General features: G+C 36.0%; 1 protein-coding gene across 11 annotated transcripts in view; it reads right to left on the bottom strand.

The window, feature by feature from the left end:
- Positions 1–3,425: 3,425 nt before the first annotated feature.
- Positions 3,426–20,256, bottom strand: part of LOC117434574 (transcription factor SOX-6) — a 167,278-nt gene continuing 150,447 nt past the window's right edge. For 9 of the 11 annotated variants that reach the window (XM_059002998.1, XM_059003004.1, XM_059002996.1 and 6 more), the window contains 4 exons: positions 12,627–12,735; positions 6,547–6,780; positions 5,137–5,353; positions 3,426–4,074 (listed from right to left, as the gene is read on the bottom strand). In XM_059002998.1, the coding sequence (XP_058858981.1) occupies positions 3,777–4,074; positions 5,137–5,353; positions 6,547–6,780; positions 12,627–12,735 (858 nt within the window). In that variant the 3' untranslated portion in view covers positions 3,426–3,776. The remainder of the gene's footprint in view (positions 4,075–5,136; positions 5,354–6,546; positions 6,781–12,626; positions 12,736–20,256) is intronic. The other 2 variants (XM_059003006.1, XM_059003007.1) reach the window with 1 other exon arrangement.

The following is a 20,256-nucleotide window of genomic DNA, read 5'->3' as shown; positions in this document are numbered from 1 at the left end:
AAGTTGTTATATACACTTGGTGTCTTTCTTGGGGAAACCCACACTACGATACAGTACCATCATTGTTTCCATACTAATTAAAATATGCTGTGAGAATCAGACAAACTCCACGCCAGTATTCCTGGCAAAATAACTACGATGTTATACTGTTATATGTTATACATTAACATTAATAATAATAACATTTGATGTATTACATGATAAGCTCAAACCTAAATGTACTGAATTTGTAAAACACACCGAATGCACAGCGTTAAAAAAAAAAAAAAAAAAATGTGTTAACAGTTCATTATATAATTTGTTCTAGTTTGAACTTCACAGCTGTTTTCCAAATACCTTGTTTTTCTATATAGGCCAACTTCATGATTTGATCAAGAGGAATACATTTTTGTAACCCTATACATACCTCAGTAATGCAGGTATTAGAAAGACATATATGATATTATATGGGTTGGTTGGATCCCTGAATGAATAACTCATTGAAATGCAAACAAGTGAGGTGCCTTGCTGTCTCAGCTGCAGACCCAATACTGCTCTCATTCAGCATCTACATGAGGTACAGTGACTTGTCAGCTTTTTGTTTTAATGTGGACCAACATACACTGATATAAACATAAAAACAGTAAAATACATAACTTATACTTCACTAAGTATTCATGAACAAAAATAGAATTCTATTTTCCTATGTTATATTTACAATTAAAAAAAAAAAAGAAAATGAGATGGTGAATTTAATAAAAACTTTGTTTTGAGCTCCAATTAGGGTTCAAATGATTTCATCTTTTTTTTTTTACTATTAATCTGATTGTCCTTTTATTATTTTGCACTGACACTTTTTTTTTTTAGAGCCAATATTGGCTAATAAATACAATAGAATGTCTATATGCACGCTATAGCTTCAAATACAATATACAATACAAACGTATGTGACCTAGAAAAAGGGCTTTTGGAGTCTGGTGAGTCTCAGGTAGCCAATCACTATGTGAGCATGTGGCTGAGTCACAGAACTTCAACACCTAAGCAGGGCTGGAGCTAAAACAAAGTGTTCATACATACAATGTATTTTGCATAAATAAACGAAATAACTAGACAGAAAAATGACTCAAATCTGGCAACTGTGAGACAAGCCCACGCGAGTCGAAACTGATGACTTTTGTTCATGTCGTTTTTTCGTACAACAGCTTCACATTAGTCAGAAGTGATAAAAAATACCATTTATATCCAGTGCTTATAACACTTACGAAACAATGTCTCTGTGAGTTTATTTTTATACTACAAGCGCAATCAAGTTTCAGTCCCAAGAACAGTCCTTTGTTTTCCACCAGCCTGCAGAATATTATTTTGGCATGGTCATGTAGAAAGAAAAAACAAATCAAATAAAAAACATTTTTTAAACCTAAACCTAAAATGTTTGCCTGTGTGCAAAAAGAAATACTTAAAATACTCTTACACAGCTTCCGACATGGTGTTCTACATGTACAATAAAAAACAAACAAAAAGAGGAGGAACTTTTGAGAACTGTTAGAAAGTTAAGACCTTAATAAATACTTTATATGCAGGAAACAGGTAACCTGAAATCTAAAGTCAAATCTACGTGTAATAATAATAATAATAATAATAATAATAATAATAATACTAATAATAATCCCAATGCAGATTCTTTTTTTTTTTTAAAAGCATTTGTATCAGTACCTTCTAAATTGCTTTAAGAAACAGAGTGATCAGCAGCCACATCCATGTACATACACTGTTTTAAAAAGCTTTAAAATAAATATCTAAAAGAAAGAAGGAACTAAATAACTTAGAAAAGTTTTTTGTTGGCCAACACTCACTTTGTAACTAATGCAATAAATTGGTTCAAGGGCATACCAAAAATAACAACTCATAAATGAATAATGCTGTTTTTGAGAGGCTACCTACTCGTCAGTCTTTTTAATAATCCCCACAGCTTGACACACTTGTTCCATCTGGTCAACAGCATCTTGTGGACCTTTGCACAGAGGTTTCGTGAGAGCTCTTGGAATCCATGATGAAGCGCACAATCAATGATGCTTCAGATTCCCTATTGAATTCCTCTCATAGGTACTCAATACAATTTGGAAACAGATGGCCATGGGTAGGATGGGACGATTGGCCTTAAGGGTCACAGTACATGGGCAGAATGAGATGATGAACTCTGAAATCACAGTGTTACAGGTATGGGTCCTGTGATGTAATGTCTTTCACGTAAGATTACACAAAAGCCATGATTGTACCTTTTTAATTTCTGCTTTACACACAACTGAATGAAATAATTAAACCAAGTTTTGAACATCCATATACTGGTACGGTATATAGTTTTTGTTATTTGTGACATGCCCCGTGAATAATATTTAAAATCCTGATTACCTTCAAATGTCTTGAATACATTAACGTTTAAATTTGACATCCCATTTTAACATGTGCCTCGTACAGTACAGTATCCCCCCAGTTCTGTACATAAAATCTGATGTTTTAAGACTTATTTGTGATATTTACTTGGTCTAAACTTACTCTAAATAGGATTTAAGACTTTGTTTTATTACATAATTTTTCAGTTGTGTAGATGAGGATGTTCTAACTTCTTCATGTACCTTATTCGTGAGTAATGTGTTAATGCTTCCAAAACTGGGGTTTCCTGTGTTTTCAATTCCATAGATTGGAAGTTGTTGGCCCATTGACATTCTGGAATGAGTACAATCACTCTGATTAAGAGTAAACTCGGTAAGACTGAATGCAAGAGCTGAAGAAGGACCCAACTGATCAGAGTGTGGTGCCATCTGTTTCCAATGACATGGATGCTCAGTAACTGGTGATCACTCCATTCTGCTTGCTTAAGAGTTTTGCGTTCCTGGCACATCAAGAGGCAAAAGCAATTGGGCACATGCCCTGTGGCAACCATTTCCAATACTTAACAACATCCAGTCTCCAAATTCCTGAGTACTTTACTATTATTTAGAAAGAGAAAGAAAGAAAAAATTGATGCTGTTTCATTAAGATACCAAAAGATTGTCTAAGACTTTTGAAGTGTCTTACTTAAGACTTGTAAAATATATTTAAGTAGTTTAAGATGTAAAGGTTTTGAAAAGTTTGGCACATTACAATATGGGAAACAAAAAAGGAAAAAGAAAAACTTATGAGGGAGCATGATATTTCCCCTCTGTGCAGTTGTGCACACGTGTGGACTTCTGTGTTCTTTGTTTTACCTTAATATGAAATGTTTTTTTTTGTTTTTTTTTTGTTTTTTTTTTAATAATTCAGATTAAAAACACATTCACAAGCTGTTGGCTGGCACAGCATACCTGAGTGACAATATATATATATATATATATATATATATATATATATATATATATATATATATATATATATATATATATATATATATATATATATATATATATATAACCCCCATCAAAAACAGTAATGTAGGCCTTTAAGAGAAGAAGGAAAGTAAGACTGTGATCGAGCTATCGATTCATATTAAATGTTAGATTTCAAGTCCTGACATCTGAAGTTTTATAGGCAATAACCTAAAAGTGTAAAATGTCCATGAACAAAAAAACAAGAAAAAAATTAACACCAATCAAACTGCTTCACACATTAAGAAACATTTAAGACCATTTGCTGATGAATTTGTGCGAGCCACACATGCATGCAGGCTCTTCAAGAACATATGTTCAAAAACAAGGTTTTTTTTTTTTTTTTTCCTTTCTTAGCTTTTCACTCTTTTTCCTCTGTTAATTTGCAGCTGCTCCTCAGTTGGCACTGACAGCCTCATGGGTTTCATTGTCACTGCTATAGTCTGATTTGGGCTCATCCTCATAGTCATACATATCCATCTCATCCTCTCCGTTCACTGCTCCGGTGCCCATCACGCCTCCGCTTGGCATCTTCATGCCGTAAGTGCTCTGGATGACGGGAATGGCGGGCTCGGGGCTGGCAGAGGTGCTGGAGCAATCTGTCATGTGAGGGGAGGGCGTGGCCGCTGCCATGGTGATAGCTCCCGGATACATAACACCTGCGGCTGTGCTGATCGGAATCTGAGGCTGTTGCCTGTGTGACAAAAACAATACATTTGAAACAGTGGCCTTAATAAACTATACTGCTGTTTATTATTATTATTATTATTTTTGTTTTATTTCACAGTGATTTTTGGCTGTATTTATAAAGTCTTATCATGCCAGTAATTACATTATCAACACATTCCTGGTTTCTGTTCCCCAGAGAAAGTGTTTAGGGTACAAAAATGGGATCCTACAATATTACACTGCTACAACAAATAGAATGGTATTAATTCTAGTCTGTAAAGTATGAACATCTGGACGACAATGTTCTTAATTGACCACCCACAATACATTATAAAGTAATTTTTTTTTTTTTTATGCTATAACCCGGAAGGCCTTGTTTAAATGAATACTTGTGTTTTATATGCTAACAATAATAATAATAATAATCACTATGTCTAATTCCTTAGCTTGCAGGCTGCTACTGTCCTAATATAATAAATTACAGTGATTAAAATTCACTTGGGGTTAAAAACAGAATCACAATTACATCTTACAACCACTGAGCGTTTTCTTTTTATTATTATTATTCTTATTCTGTCGGAATCAGAATCAGTTTTAATCATTTACACTGGAAATGTAATGAAAGAATAATAAATGTTTATGAAAATTGTTCATTTGTCTTGTATAAGGGGCTGTTCATCAGAATTCTGTTGGAAAGCCATATATCATCTGAACTGTATTTACATAATGTGTTACAAACATGTATCTGATCCTTTTAATAGTGTGAAGCACAGTATCTGCTTTTAAAATGATATGTATTTATGTGTAGCTGTAACGTTTTTCTAAAACAAAGATTTAAAATACAGTACCTTTGGAATACACTGAAAATCTTAAAAACATATACTATGATAAAAATAAGAGGAAAGAGACACTAGCACAAATACAGAGCTGCAGTAGCCATACCTTATGTTAAAATCCATTTCTGATCTTGCTTTCTGAGTTCTACAAAATGTTCAAACCAGTTCTTTTGGTGTGCTTCACTTGCAGTGTGCATGCTGTAGTAAAGGGTTATAACAGACGTATGTCCCTATTTAACAACAGCACCTACCCCACAGTGAAGAACTGCCTCATCTCCTGTCTCCGAGATCGCATCATCTGCTTGTACTCCCCGATCCTTAGTTTCTTCCCGTCAATGATGCAGGTGCGTTTCGGTCGGGGCTTGTATTTGTAATTGGGGTATTTTTCTAAGTGAATCTTGCTGAGTCGGGCCTGCTCCTCGTAAAAGGGTTGCTTTTCCTGGTTGGACATAGATTTCCAACGAGAACCTAAACAAGGAAACAGGATTGATCACTTTATAGTAAAAAAAAAAAAAAAACAGTGAGAAATAACAATATTACATTTTCAGACACTTGCTATAATAATTTGGACATCTGTGCTTCGCTATAAATATTGTGGAGTATACACAGGATGGGTGAAAGAATGCAGGTTTCTCCCTGTGTTTATAAAGGTTTATCTAAACACATACTTCTTTGGAGGGATGAGATACACTTCAAATTACATTTTTGCAACATAACAGACCATCACAGCTGTGCTTTATAATTAATACAAATGAAAGTTTATTGGTACAGTAATACACTTCCTTTTTATTATATACTGAAACACATTTTTGTAGGTGACTTGTAGTTGACCTATTGACTTTAGTACTGAAAAAAGTAATCCATAGCAATGTTATTTTTCATACCAACAAATAATGCACCAGTGACAGGCAGTAAATCCTTCTCAATGAAACTGAAGTTTGACAAATAAATTGGACTCAACTGTACAAGTAAAGAAATACTGCAATGGGCAATATCTGAGATGGTATTGTACAATCAATTTCCACATTTTCAGCAATGGTATTTCTGAGAAATATTTATCTTATAGCGTTTCAGAATTCTGTTAGAGTAATTCATGTAGTTTGCATGTTTGTCTGAAAGTGATTGTCATGTATCACCTATATCCTTTACAAACTAATGTCTTATGTCTTGAACGAGCGCTTACATTTCTGTAGCAAGCCAGCCCTTCTATTTATTTATTTTACACAGTTCACCTTTCATGAATGGTGTTCTATGTTTCTTGTTGTTATTAACAGTGTGCTTTTAAACACTATACATTTATCACGGATGCCAAAAGCCAAACAGCACAGGTTTTATGCACAGCTGAAAGGCTATTCATACAAGCCGTGTGAGGTTGAGAAAGGTAGAAGAACAAGGAAGGCTATAGAAAGTAATGTTGCATTCCTAGTTGTCTAAGATGTTATAATGTATTGTTAGGGATGTCCAACGTGTTCCTTATCCTTTTAAATAATTGCTTAAGTTGATGTGGTAGTTTGTAAAATACATGTTTTATCTAATTATGGGACTGTTACTTTTTTTCAAATTTATTTTTATGAATGTATTATTATTATTATTATTATTATTATTATTATTATTCTTAGTAATAGTAGTCGTAGTAGTAGTATTTCCAGTCTTCTTCTTACCTAGGATCTTGCTGATGTTGGAGTTGTGCATGTCAGGAAATGCTTGGAGAATCTTCCGGCGCTCGTCTTTTGCCCAAACCATGAATGCGTTCATTGGTCGTTTGATGTGGGGCTCGTTGTTGTTCCTTCCTCTGGCTTCCCTGTACACTCGTGCCTCAGTTGAGCTGGCGCCTCCTGTTGGCCAACAATAATACTGTTGTAGTTTACCTGCAGAGCCATTCACTGCTTTACTTCCTGGAAACACCACAGCAGCAAGAAAAGAGAGCAATGCAATCCATTAATTGCCAGGTTTCAGTAGAAGGCAGTTACCTACTCTAGTTTAGCCTAATCCACACAACCAAGTTAACAATATCTCCCTAAGCATACTACATATTACCTTTTAGGCATTATGACAATAATAAAACAAGGTAGCAGTGCTATGTGTCTATGGTACAATGGGTTTATAAGATTCTCATCAGTAAAATCCCAGCTATTCTCTACGAGGTTGTCACTATTTATCATGGAACTCATGAAGACACTAGGATAAGTAATTTGACTGCACTTCAGTCCCGCTCATTAAACTGGTTTGTAAATCGATGGCACCAGGGGTTAATGTGCTTGTCCATGACATCGAGGCCTGTGTTCAGATCTGGCCTGGGTCAGTGAACAGAGGTCACATGACAGATCAAATACACAATTGGCACTGGCCACCTTTGCGAGAAGAGAGAGGCAAAGAGACTCTGTTCCCTCACCCCGAAAGATTGAGTCCATCATATTGGCACTGACTGTGCTGTTTTTGCTCTGCGGATACACAGGTAAGAATCAGTCCCCTGTGATGCCAATCCAGACATTTTCATGAGCATCGTCCAAAAGAAGAGAGGGAAACAATGGATTTCTTCTCTGGTAATATTTTAGTTGCCAGCTGTCCAGCAGAAGGCTCTAGTTTCCTGATTATACTGGGGAATGTAAACGACAAAGTAACCCCAAATCCATTTTCATCATTTCATGTTTTATAGTCATACCAATACATTTATGACCCGAAAAGTGTTTTTTTTTTTTTTTTTTTTTTAAACAAAACTGGAAAGCCTGCACAATTTGCTTATTCACACCATCGCGGTGCATCAGTGATGCCCAGAGGAGCTCATGAGCATCAAGGCAACAGAAATTTTAGTCATTTTACACCAGTAAGAAATGGTTATTGATTTATTTATATTTATATAGCACCTATGATCAAGGCGCTTTACAATTATTAGAGTAAGCGGTACAATCAAGCAACTGGATAGACAGCGACTGTAATTTAGGAATGTTTGTAACATCCTTGTACTTAAAATACCTTTAATTTCATCAGCTTTTAAGCTTATTTTCTCATCCTAGTTCAAATGCATGAAAGAGATAGGATCGGACTATTTAGATTGAAGAGGAATGCTTAGTTATTCCATTGGATAGAAATGTCTGCTAGTCTCTTTTTTCTCGATGCAATTGCAATAAATCTCCGTCAACCCTCATAATAAAAGAAGAATCTTCAATTATAATCAGTGGTTTAAGTGACCGTTTCTCAAAAACTAGTAACAAAGGCCATATGCACTATTGACAACTTGTTCTGTAAAAAAAAAAATCCACACCGGCCACTATAAATGTTTTTATTCCAAAGCTCTAGCTTTAAGCTGAAAGGATGCACAGATAATACACTGCCTCGCTGCCACCATCCCTACAGTACATTAATTTCATTTAGCACGCACTAACCGTACAGGATGAATTGATTTCACTTTGTATGGTTTTGACAGCCATGTTTATTGTGCAATGAAATGTAGTGTAGCGTTGGGCTGACTGTATCCATCAACACAGGGCAATCTGCTGACTGCTGGGCCAGATGAAGGCATCCATTACCCCAGCAGCAGAACACCCGTTCAGACACGACAGTCACTGTCTGCTCCCGAGGATCGCTGCACTAATTTATGATGCCCCCAGTGCCATTACTTTACAACTGACACTGATTCAGCAATTTATATACCTGAATGCATACATATTAGAGGAGGTGGGTTAGTGACAAAGAAAAAGAAAAACACAGCTTTCAAGGCTGGAAACTAGTTAAACAAGCCTCAGATTAGGCGTTTAAGTTCTGGCACAGATAAAATCATTGCTGTATTTGTCTATGCAAGCCATAGTGTATATGTTTTTGCTATCTAAAATCTAATCATGATCAGGGTATTTAAAAGCCAAAACTTATACTGCTTCTTATTATTCCCAAACTTCCTACTGTACTTTTAGGAAAGACACCAAGGAAAGCATTCCCAAGTTTCCTGATGCATTGTACTCTGCACATATACCCCACAGTAGTGGTCCGGTTCCTGTTTACAAAGGAGGGGTGGTCCATGTTTTATTTCCCCTGATGGTAGGAAATCTAGTTTAAACAAAACAGCCCTATAAGCTTGGTGATGCAGCCTGCTTACAAGAGGTTACTTGATATCCCAAACACAGAATTAACAAAATCTCTGTTTATCTATTTCTACTGTAAACCAGTGTTCTGCCATTTACAAATTAGCATTAATTGAAGTTTGGCTGATAGACATTTTTAGGAAACAACTTTTTTTCTGATAGTGTAAATAAATACAGATGGGCTAGCGACTTCTACATCCCCAAGCCCTTGAAGGGATGGATTTTGATTTATGAGATATGCTTTACCAAGTGATAGAATGCGTGAATCTTTATGCATTTTTCTTTAAGGTATATCTGAGCTGAATCATCTGCATAAATTACACTCACTGTACAACTGCCTGGAGAAAGTTGTGCAGCACCTACAGTAATCGCACCTGCCTATAGCAGGCCCACACTTGACAGGGCTGAAGACAGAGCAAAAATCTGAGCTCTTCCACGTGACCTCACAGAGCTTTTGTAGAAAGGCAATAGGTTGTCACAAAGGAATCTGCTAAGCAAAAACAGCTTCTGCAAATAGCAAACAATCATGCCTCTGCTTGCCTTCAAGCTACTGGGACAGGCCCAGGGTCTTTTGTCTTAAAAATAAAGACTTCTTATAAGTTCTGTACTAGGCACTTCAGTTAAAACTGAATGCATACTGACAAAAGTGACACAAAGGCAAAACATAATGATTCAAGTTACCACTATTATTTTGGCAATTGCAGAGTTACAAATTACAATCAATTTATAACCTACTTTAACATGCCCATCACATTTTTTTGTTTTCGTGTTTTGAATATTGCCGAATATAGATGTCGTGCATGCTACCACTTGTCTAATATTCTTTACCTTGCATACTCCCTGGTTACAGAAATCTGACAGGTTGGATTCCTTTTTAGCCTCAGTGAATTTATAGTTATATACTGTATACATATCACATGATTTTACAATATCACCTGACCTGTATAATAAACTCCTAGCCCTAACTACCTGATACCTGATACCTAAAAGGACTATGGGGGATGGATTTAAAAGAAGAAAAAAAAAAAACGTTTGAGGTTGAAAATCGCTTTATCGTTTTGATAAGGATAAATGAAGAGTCTAAAAGTGTTCTTATTCCAGATGCAAACTTTGTGGCCAAAGAATATGCCTACTCTACACATCCATGAGCAGAGCAGTAATACATTCCCAGTGGCCAGTGCTGAGGAAAACCTCTAATTCAATAATTCAGCAACTGCACTACAAAACAGCACATTTGTATGGGTCTGTCCATATGGAGTCAATTGACCATTAATGGCTAATCAATCCTCCCTTTTTAGTTCCACCGATATTGTCACAAACCACGTTAAGTTCACCCATTTCCTGCTTAGGATCTCTCAACGTGTCTTTTGTTCTTCCAAGGCTGGCCTGGCGGAGGCAGCTTAAACAAGCACACGACCCAAGTGGTGCACAAGTTACAAACTGCCATATGTGAATGAACAAAGGGCCCATACTAAAGCCTTTTGTGGTATTTGTTAATGTTTTTCATCTGAGCTTAAAAAGACCTAATGACTTTGCGGTGGGCTGATGCATGTGGCTTGTGGCTTTGCAAAATGAAGGAAATTCTATCGAGTTCCATACCAGCTTCTATTTTCCAAGGCCCCTCGTTAGAACTTTGGCAGCTGTTAATTTGGTTGCTGCGTGCATTACAAATATTGGTTTAAGCAACTTAAAGCTTTCTGACAGTTACAGCATCTACAGAGCTTTTCTTTTACTGAAAAACAGACTATTTATACTTGAAGACGCAATGTTACTTTTCCGCGTCCTGTCAGAGAGTAGGATGCTGTACAACTAAAGTAATAGGCCTATAGCTCAAAGAATGATAACCTATTATTGTTCTTTTTTTTTTGTGGATGGTTCTGCAGTTTTTCACTTCGTAGTAGAAGACTTGGTTTCCTTTTGTTTGTCATAATCTTATTTATTATTATTATTATTATTATTATTATTATTATTATTATTATTATTATTATCTATTTTAGTTCTACATGGCATAGAAAGTTCTTGAGATGCGTTACAAATGCCAAATTTGCTGTTCAGTATTGGATTAACAAGTACCACCTCATAGTTCATAATAATAAGGGTTGGAACAAGACTGCTTCTGTGAATGTGTGGAATATTCTGACCTGTTTCTTTAACCAGAACAACAAACTAGACCGACATTTTGGATAATCAGTGTGGAATATTTAATGAAATTAATACTTCACAGGAATTCAATGGGTAATATTTTAGTGCATAAGTAATTATAGTTTAATTCTCTCCACTTACTGTAAAGTATAAATGTAATTATACAATCTGAAACTTTAAAAGTAGATGTTACTATTGCACATCATTGGAGATCCCACTTCTGATCAGCAGCCAGCTGGGAGTTCGATGGAGAACAATCTGGCATAACTTCCCTGACTTCCTCTCTCTGAAAACAGGGAACCTATTAACTCTTTCCCTGAAGGTGACCTAATGTTATGGGTGTGTGTAACTGAGATCCTGACACTGAATCTCTTGATTAAAAGATGGGATTATAATGAACAAACTTGCTATGTACGTTTGTTAAACCAATATGCTGAGACTGCACTGCACTGCATTCATATAAATCAAATGTACCGCTACTTGGGCTGCCAGCAACTTTGGCTGGCTAGTAGTTTCCTTAGTTTCTATATATTTCAGTCTTCAAAAGGAAACACTTTCATCCTGGTCTGCATGCTGAAAATGGAATTCTCCTGGAATATTACATATTTGACAAAACCACATTCTGTTTTTTCTAATAAAGGTTTTAAAAATACTTAGGTCCTTTACACACTGAATAACATATACCGGTAAACAGTTTAGAAATGTAAAACCCAGCTGTGAAGTTTATCTAATTATGAAAGGGAAGTCATATTTTAATTTACAGCCCAGAGTGCATAACAGATTCTTGAAAGAGAAACAGGAATATAAACAGTGAAAGTTTGCATTCTTTTGAGAAATATTTACTTCTTTGTCTTTATACAACCTCAGCCATTTACCGGGCCTGATCTTTTTTTTTCCTCTCAAAAGTGCCATGGAAACTGTTACAAATATTTATGTATGACAAATACTGGCGCACAGAGGCGTCCTTTTCCTCTGTTTACATATCATGGCCACAAAGGGAGATGACGCTTTGTCATGCAAGCGCTACCAGAGTTTACACCTCCTCGCTGGGGGATCTTAAACAACTTACATCACACTCAAGGCCCAGACTGGACAATCGCCAGCTTTGTTCTGAATCTCAACTCTTTTATTCACCTACCTGTGAAAAATGAAAGTGTGAGCCGTTTCTTTAAACAAAACTACAAAAGCTTCAGTGGGCATACATTTTAACCCAAAGGGTGTTTTCTTTTCCAAAACCATGACCTATATTCTATACCCTGTGCCTGCTCGGGGACTGGCCTTGTTTTGAAAATGAGTCTGTTCAGCTATTCATGTGTCAAGTCTCAAGTTAGGAGGCTCTTGCTTTTTCCTTATCCCATGGTCAATACCTCAGCTGTACTAGTAAGGTGGCCTCCTTATTACTACAATCCCCATTAGATCCTCAATGATTTCAAAAGACTGCCCCACTGCTGCTCACTTTACAAACAGCAGTAGATTTTATGTTGGAGCACTGATTCAGAAGAATCAGTGTCAGGTTAACTCACCATCTACGTCCTCAGGCCTCGTTAGGTCAATGACTCTGGGACCCATCTTCCTATCCTCGCCAAGTTTCCCTGACAACTGATGACCAAGGTTCTCGAACTGTGCCCTCTCCTAAAAGCGAAGGAGAGAAGTCTAGTTAGCCTTATTGTGAAAGCAAGGAGTTGAGAATTGTGTTAAGCACCTGGTGTGCACCAGTGAATCAGAAAGGTGATGAAGCTGAACAAAAAGTAACTCAAAACAGAATACCGAGGACAGTATGTTACTCAGTAAACCAGAATAGTGAAGTAACAAACATCTGCTTTCCCAAAGCTGTCAAATTTGTATCCTAACTGGTAAAACCAAGGCATGCATTTAGTGAGCAGGATAGCATTATGTTCTCCCTTGTTTAAAAGAGAAATTGCCGACTCTCCTTATAGTCCAGGTTCTCGTTCAATCCTCATGAATGCCTATATATGAAAACAGAAATGAAAAACATCCCCATTGAGTATCATTTTAAATTCAGTGCCCATTATTTCCACTTTCATATACACCACTTCATCTATCCTATTTGTAGTCACCATTGGTTTAGTGCCAAAAAAAAAATAACCATAAAGGTTACGACTAGAAGAGCTTTATTTAAAAAATTTTAATGGTTTATCACAGATTTATTTTCATTACATGGATTAGTGACATGTTGACTGAAGAATCCACAATCCTCATCACAGATGAACATGCATGTCTGTAAAGCTTGTGGGGTACATCCACATTTTCACATCAAGGTGTTGAAGAACCACAACATGCTATAGTGATGCCATGTGTGCAGCGGAGAAGAGACAACAAAACAATTAATTACTGTACTGCTGGTGTCTGAAGGTTTGCAAATACCTCCCAGTGTTGACAAGTCTTACCCACTCACTACAGCAGGCCCCATAGTGTGCCTAAATGCATGTTTGTGAATAACATACACTTGGTATTAACTGAGAATACAATTTAAATGGCTGCAATCTGACTAGGAGATACGTTAACTGCACATTAGGGGCATTATGTGCACATTTTATGCATAACTTTGAAAAACAACATGTTAAAAAATCCCTGCAAATATAAGCTTTGTGCAGTTAAAGGCACAGCATTGGTGATTATGTATTATGTGTGTCTAAAAGAGAAGGAAGTAAAATGCCCTCCTAAATAATGCCACTGAGGAACACAAGAGCGCTTAAAGAATTGGGGATAAGGCTAAATCTAGCCATCCAAAAGAATCCATTATGGTGCTGGGTTAAGAGTAATGTGCTATGATTTTCTTGTAATCTTACTAGTACATACTCTGTATAACTGGCTCAAAGCTCAGTGGTGATCATTTATTCAGTGCTCATGCTTTAAAGAACACACCGTGTTTTCCCTTTTGTCATGTTGTTTTATACTCAGATTAAACTTGGCATCATGTTGTACTTGACATACAATGAAACCCTGTCATTCACTGTTCTGTGACAATATTAAATGTCATGTCTGTGTACATTTACAGAATAAAATAACAGCTTTCAGTGCTCTGAATAGTTGCTGCACATTACACTTAATGTATTATGCAGAAGAAGAGTGCTGACTGCTGTTCAGCCTATTGTTAAATGACCTAGTTCTGTAGTGAATGTACAGGGCATTCGCAAAGTGCTATCTTCTTCTGTATGATACCAATAATCTACCCCCTTTGGTTTCTTCTGAAAGATCCTGAAAGTACATATCTCACATAGAAAATCATTTTTTGGCTTTGGGGTTGCATTTGGTTTACTTTCACAATGAGCAAGAAATTAAATCTCCATGATTAATTTTTGAGCACTGAGAGACGTAAAACTATCAATAATTCTGGAAAATACTGACAACGCACCAATAATGCACGAAGATGGCGTGACACCACTAGGGGAACACATACCAGGAACAGATGAGAGATATACATGTCTTCAGACTGTGAAAGCGATCATTATGAATTTCTCCGACGTTTTGAGTAGTCTGTATTACAATAAGGACAGCGGGAGTGTGGTGTGTAATGAAAGACATTGTGGGGAGGAAGAATAAGCGGTTTGAGGCCCGATTCCGAACTGTTTTGAACCTCTAGCAGGAGAAAATAACCACGCTGGCATGAGGAATGCGAGCGACACGCCCCCTTGTCTGCAGGTCGGCAGTTCTGAATGTTCGTATATACAGTTAACCCCGGCTAGCAGTTCATTTATGGCAATAAAAAAAAAAGTGACTTGCATGGTCACGTATTGCTCTTTGACTTCATTCATGAAATACACACTTACGTTTTCTCCGATTTAGTGAAATTAAATAGGTCTAACCTCCTTGTGAAGTGCACGTAATTATTATTATTGTTTCTTGGCAGACGTCCTTGCCCAGTAAAATAAAACTGAAAATCGAAAGCTTACCTAAAAAAGCTGGATGAGTGGATTCATTCTTTTGATTTCTGCATCAGAAATCTTGAGCACACAACGTGTTTGTACTGGTTTATAGTACTCTGACGTTATTGTTTTTTATTAAGTCAGCAATATGAATGCCGTGCTCATGTTTATTTTCTTTGGGTAGTTTTGGGCCACGGAATTTATTTGATAACGGTATATTGTACAATAATAATAATTATGTTAATTTATATTTTTAGAACACCATTATAGTGTAGTTTAATAAAATATAATCAGATTGTAATGTGAAATAGGTGACATATGGACTTTAAACTAGACATGTAACTTTAATCCCATAGAACAAGCATTTGTTTTACTCTGGGGTTGAGATTTTAATCTCTTGCCAAAGGTGCGTTTTTTTCAGGGAATGTTGCCGGAATTCATGTATGTCAGAGAAAAAAAAAAAAACCTTTAACAAGATACATCTTCCAGTATGACTACAATGGGGGTAATTATTTCTACTGTTATTGCATTATTGATATTTGTTCATAGGTACGCAAACTGTCTTAAAATTCATATTATAAAAAATGCATTGACATACACACACTACAGGCACATTGGGGCCTATTCAATTAATCTAAATAGTGACAGATCTAAATCCCTCTGTGTTTTAAAACATTACCATAGTCACATGCACTGTTAGACATGGACTGTTTTATTTTGAGAACTTTGATACACAAAGGGCATTTATTAGTAATCTAAACCGTATTTAGATCCTTCAAATTGATTATTATTTATTTGTTTATTTAGCAGACACCTTTATCCAAGGCAACTTACAGAGGCTAGGGTGTGTGAACTATGCATCAGCTGCAGAGTCACTTACAACTATGCCTCACCCAAAAGACAGAGCAAAAGGAGGTTAAGTGACTTGCTCAGGGTCACACAATGACTCAGTGGCTGAGGTGGGATTTGAACCGGAGACCTCCAGGTTACAAACCCTTTTCTTTAACCACTGGACCACACAGCCTCCTATTTGAGCTGTTTGGATCAACTGAACAAACCCCATTGAAACTGCTTGATGTCAGTGCAATGTTATGGCACACACATTTCTGACTAGTAGCCTTTGAAATTAAAATACACAACAGGGATCAGATTTGCTAGATTATCTGTCTAGATTATCTGTATCAGCATCATATTGGATACATCCTTTAGCATTTACAGGGTGTTAGATCATGGTACAAACCAGCAGAAAAAAAAATCCTTAACTTAAAAAACCTTAAATAATTTTATTAATTCATTATATCTTAACAAAGGAAGTAAAGAACAAAGAAAAGCACAGACATGTATGATCAGCTCAATCAACTATGAGACAAACTCATTCTTTATGGTCAGACAACTTGACTGGATTTACAATTAAGTACCACATGCTTATGGCTTTTCATTAAAAGATGTAACACGGACCATTTGGATGTGTTTTGCTTGTTTAAGTGTTTTCTAATTATGATGTACAAGGCAGGTTTTGCACACCGGATGAAGCTGTGAAAAAAAGAGATGGAGTGTCCCACATTGTAGTGTGGGCTGCTAAATGTTAAATGTTCTATTCCAGGCTATTCCTCATACGCTCATATTATCAGAGTTAATGAAAGAGCAGCATGGCTGATGAAAAATAGACCGATAGATGATTATCTTGGCTTCCTCTCTGTCACAGAGCAGCCCTTTGGACACTTTCAATGAAAAACAAAAGTGTAATAAATTAACATGTCACTTGCAAGGCTAATCAATCTCAGTCCTTTTTTTATAAATTCATGTTATTATTAAACATCATATTTAGGTGAAAAGGAAACTTAACAAGGGCATTCAATCACTGTGATTCCTTTCCAAGAGATTTGGCGTCACAGCTTCACATAACATACAGTATTAAACTGATCAAGAGGACATACTGTATTGAGATCAGCCAAACCTCTTCTCATCTTTGTTAGCTCTATATACACATACTTATTGGCACTGTTTATTAATTTTGGTATTATTCCTGAGTAGAATGCAATAAGTAAATGTTGTATCACTGGAGGCACAACATCAAGGTTCTTGGTCCATAGCCCGGGTTATTTCTGTTTGTGAATCCAATCGAGCATGGCTGAATTGAGTTGAAGAGGATGGTAAAAAGAAAGACAGTTGTCAGGTATTGAGCAGCTGAAACTCATCTGATCTGAGAAGTCACTAAAAGCATGTACTTGCTATGACGTCTAGAAATTGTGATAAAGTCAAAAGAGATAATACCAAATTGTAATAAAGAGTGTGTCTCAGTACATGGGATCTCAGCACTTGGGAATAAGACTTTTCCTTACAAAATTAATTTATGTTAATTTAAAAAATATGTATTGTAATATGACAGTACATTCAAGAAATGAAATTACAGATTATCTGAAATGACAGGTTATCAATACTCCTGACACCACTTTATATTCTACTACAATTACAATTGTATTTAACAAGGTTTGGGTAAAACAGAATGTATTTATTTATTTATTTATATATATGCTATCTATTCATCTTGAAAATTAAATTAAGAACAAGCGTTTTGTATTTTTAATGTCTGACATGTTCAGTAAATCTCAAGAGATTGTTAAAGGATGCTAATGAATTTGAAAATAAACTTCATTCCATGTTTTCTGTAGTGCTAATGCACAATGAATTTACATAACATTTTATACACTACATTTTATACACTTATTAGTTATAACCTTTATAATTTATAACTGAACATTAGAATTATACTTAAAATTATGGATGTTATTTATATGCATAACATAACACATTTTTGGGAGGCCTAAATATATTCAGTGGACTAATATTACTTTATAGCCGCTGCATCAAGTGCTGTGATAAATTAATAGCATTTTTATTATTTTATGGTGTCATTAAATTTTTACTGATCACTCCACCACAGAAGAGCAATAAAGGACATAATGCAAACGGGGACACTAGTATCAGGAGAGTAAGGATGCTCAGAACTGGTTTTTAGTAAATAGCTTGCTATAAATGATATTTATAATGTACATTAAAATGAAAAAAAGGTCTGGCTTTTTGTTAACCACTGCAGAATAACAGTAACATTCATATGCAACAGAATGGCTGTTCAAGTCCCACACCAGAAAGACAATATGCGAGATGTAACATTATACAGGGCACCCCTCCCATCCAGAATACCACTTCTGATTAGCAAGTGCCCATTCCTCAAATGAGTTCCGCATGCAGGCTTGTGTCCCACATCTAAAAATACAGAAATACACAAGAAACTGAAGTGGAAAATGAAACCCACAATAATCTCTCTGCGATGTGACCAACTTTTTTTTTTGTTTTAAATTTGGTTACGAATACATTTTGTTCGTCTAAGCATGGTTGCACAGTGAAGTAATACCATTTAAGCCAATGGCAGCCCTAATGGAACGTATTACCTTTTTATCTGGAGCCAAAAAGAGCCAATGTCAGTGCTTTAATGAGGGCTTTAATCACACAAGCCACAGAACATGTGCCGGAGAACTGCTGTACAGCCCACAGGACATACTGTGGGTACCACGATAGAAATGACTTTAGTTTCTATATTATATGTTTGTATTGAGCTTCCACAGTACTGAGGTACCACGGCTATTTGAAATGCTCAAATGTTCAGCACCAAATATTTTTAGCAACTTATAGTCAATAAAAGACATTTAATAAAATACAAAAATAAACAGAAGACTGTCCTGCTATGAGAGGTTTGCAGATCACTAACTGGCAGATAACAACATTATACAGCAGGGAAGAATATGGTATGATTGGTACCTTGTGTCACTCGCATGTCTATAATGTGTAATTGTAGGTCATCATATAAACCAAATACTGTGGCTCAATGCTTCTCAATGGCTTGATGATATGCACCAAGGGTTGTATTTTTTCACAAGCCTTCTTTGGCTTCTACATTTTTTTTTTTTGCAATAACAAACATATAATAATGACTATGCACCTCACGATAAAGTGTTATTTCTCTCTTCATCTGTTTTTAATTTTGTTTTAACCAATTGCAATGTTATTTATAATTCTGCGACTACCCGGTAGTTAGAGTTATGAAGCGTTCAGACTTAAGCACATCCAGTTGTGCGGTAAGCCAACTGGTACTTTCAAGCGGTTCCCATTGCTTTATTCAGAAACTGATATACAGCACAAAGTCAACGTCAATGGCAATAGCAAACAAGTTTTCATTTTAACCCTTCCCTCCGCAATTTTCAAGTATAAATGAAATGATATACTTTAAATCAGACTCTGAACATAGTTTTCAATAATGTACAGCAGAACTGTTCTATTTGTTTTGTTTCCAAAATAATTCCAAACATCTTACTTCAATTAAACTACCAGACTAGTTGTAAATATGAGGTATACCAGTCCTGGGCAATGTGCCAGTATAGTAGCCCAGACAAATCTTTTTTGTGTGTGTGTGTGATTTATAGTGCTGTTATGATACGGTATAAAATGGGGAAATATACAACAAAACAAAAATGTTTTGAAAACCTATTTCAAATGTTAACCCTAATCTCTAATTCCTTTAATATGCTAATTCTGTTATTCCAGTTTTTCAGGTATTATCAAATGTATGATTATTTTCTTTTACTTACAAAGTCGCAGTTAGGTATCAAGAATAAAATTACAATGGTCTTGATTGTTACTGGGGTTTTTTTTAATCCAAAAGTAAAATATGTCCTCTCTCATATAACACAATCCAGCCATTATTTTTAAATCTCAGCTTCAGATCAGTTACAGATGACTTACACAATACAGAAGCCAGCAGGCCTTGATTAATTTGAATAAAGAAGTGCCAGTAGGTGGTTGTTTTGTTTTGTTTTTTATTTTCACTGAAAATCAAGCTGGAAAACATGATGCAAGGCAGCATCTGTAACTGAATCACCACAGTTATTCAGTAAATCACAATTTAGTGCTGCAATGATGGAAAATCATGAGTTTGCATGGCCAATAAATGTTTCTGAATCTGGCTCCAAGTCTATAGGAAAGCATCAGAGAACACTGTGGCATGGATTCAGGCACTGTCTATGACACACACACACAGAGGCTATTTTTATTTTTTTGGCAGGCATGAACAAATGGAGACAGCATAAATACTCAACAATGCAACTTTATGGCCATGAATTGTGTCTGAGAGCAGAATATAATCAAATTTGGATGGCCAAGTTAAGTACATGCCAGGATTTACACTGCGGCCAAAAAGCCTAGGTTGGCA

Source organism: Acipenser ruthenus, chromosome 28, assembly GCF_902713425.1.
Source record: "Acipenser ruthenus chromosome 28, fAciRut3.2 maternal haplotype, whole genome shotgun sequence".
NCBI lineage: Eukaryota > Metazoa > Chordata > Actinopteri > Acipenseriformes > Acipenseridae > Acipenser > Acipenser ruthenus.
Note: the sequence above shows the minus strand (reverse complement) of the source record. Positions and strands in the feature narration are given on the sequence as shown.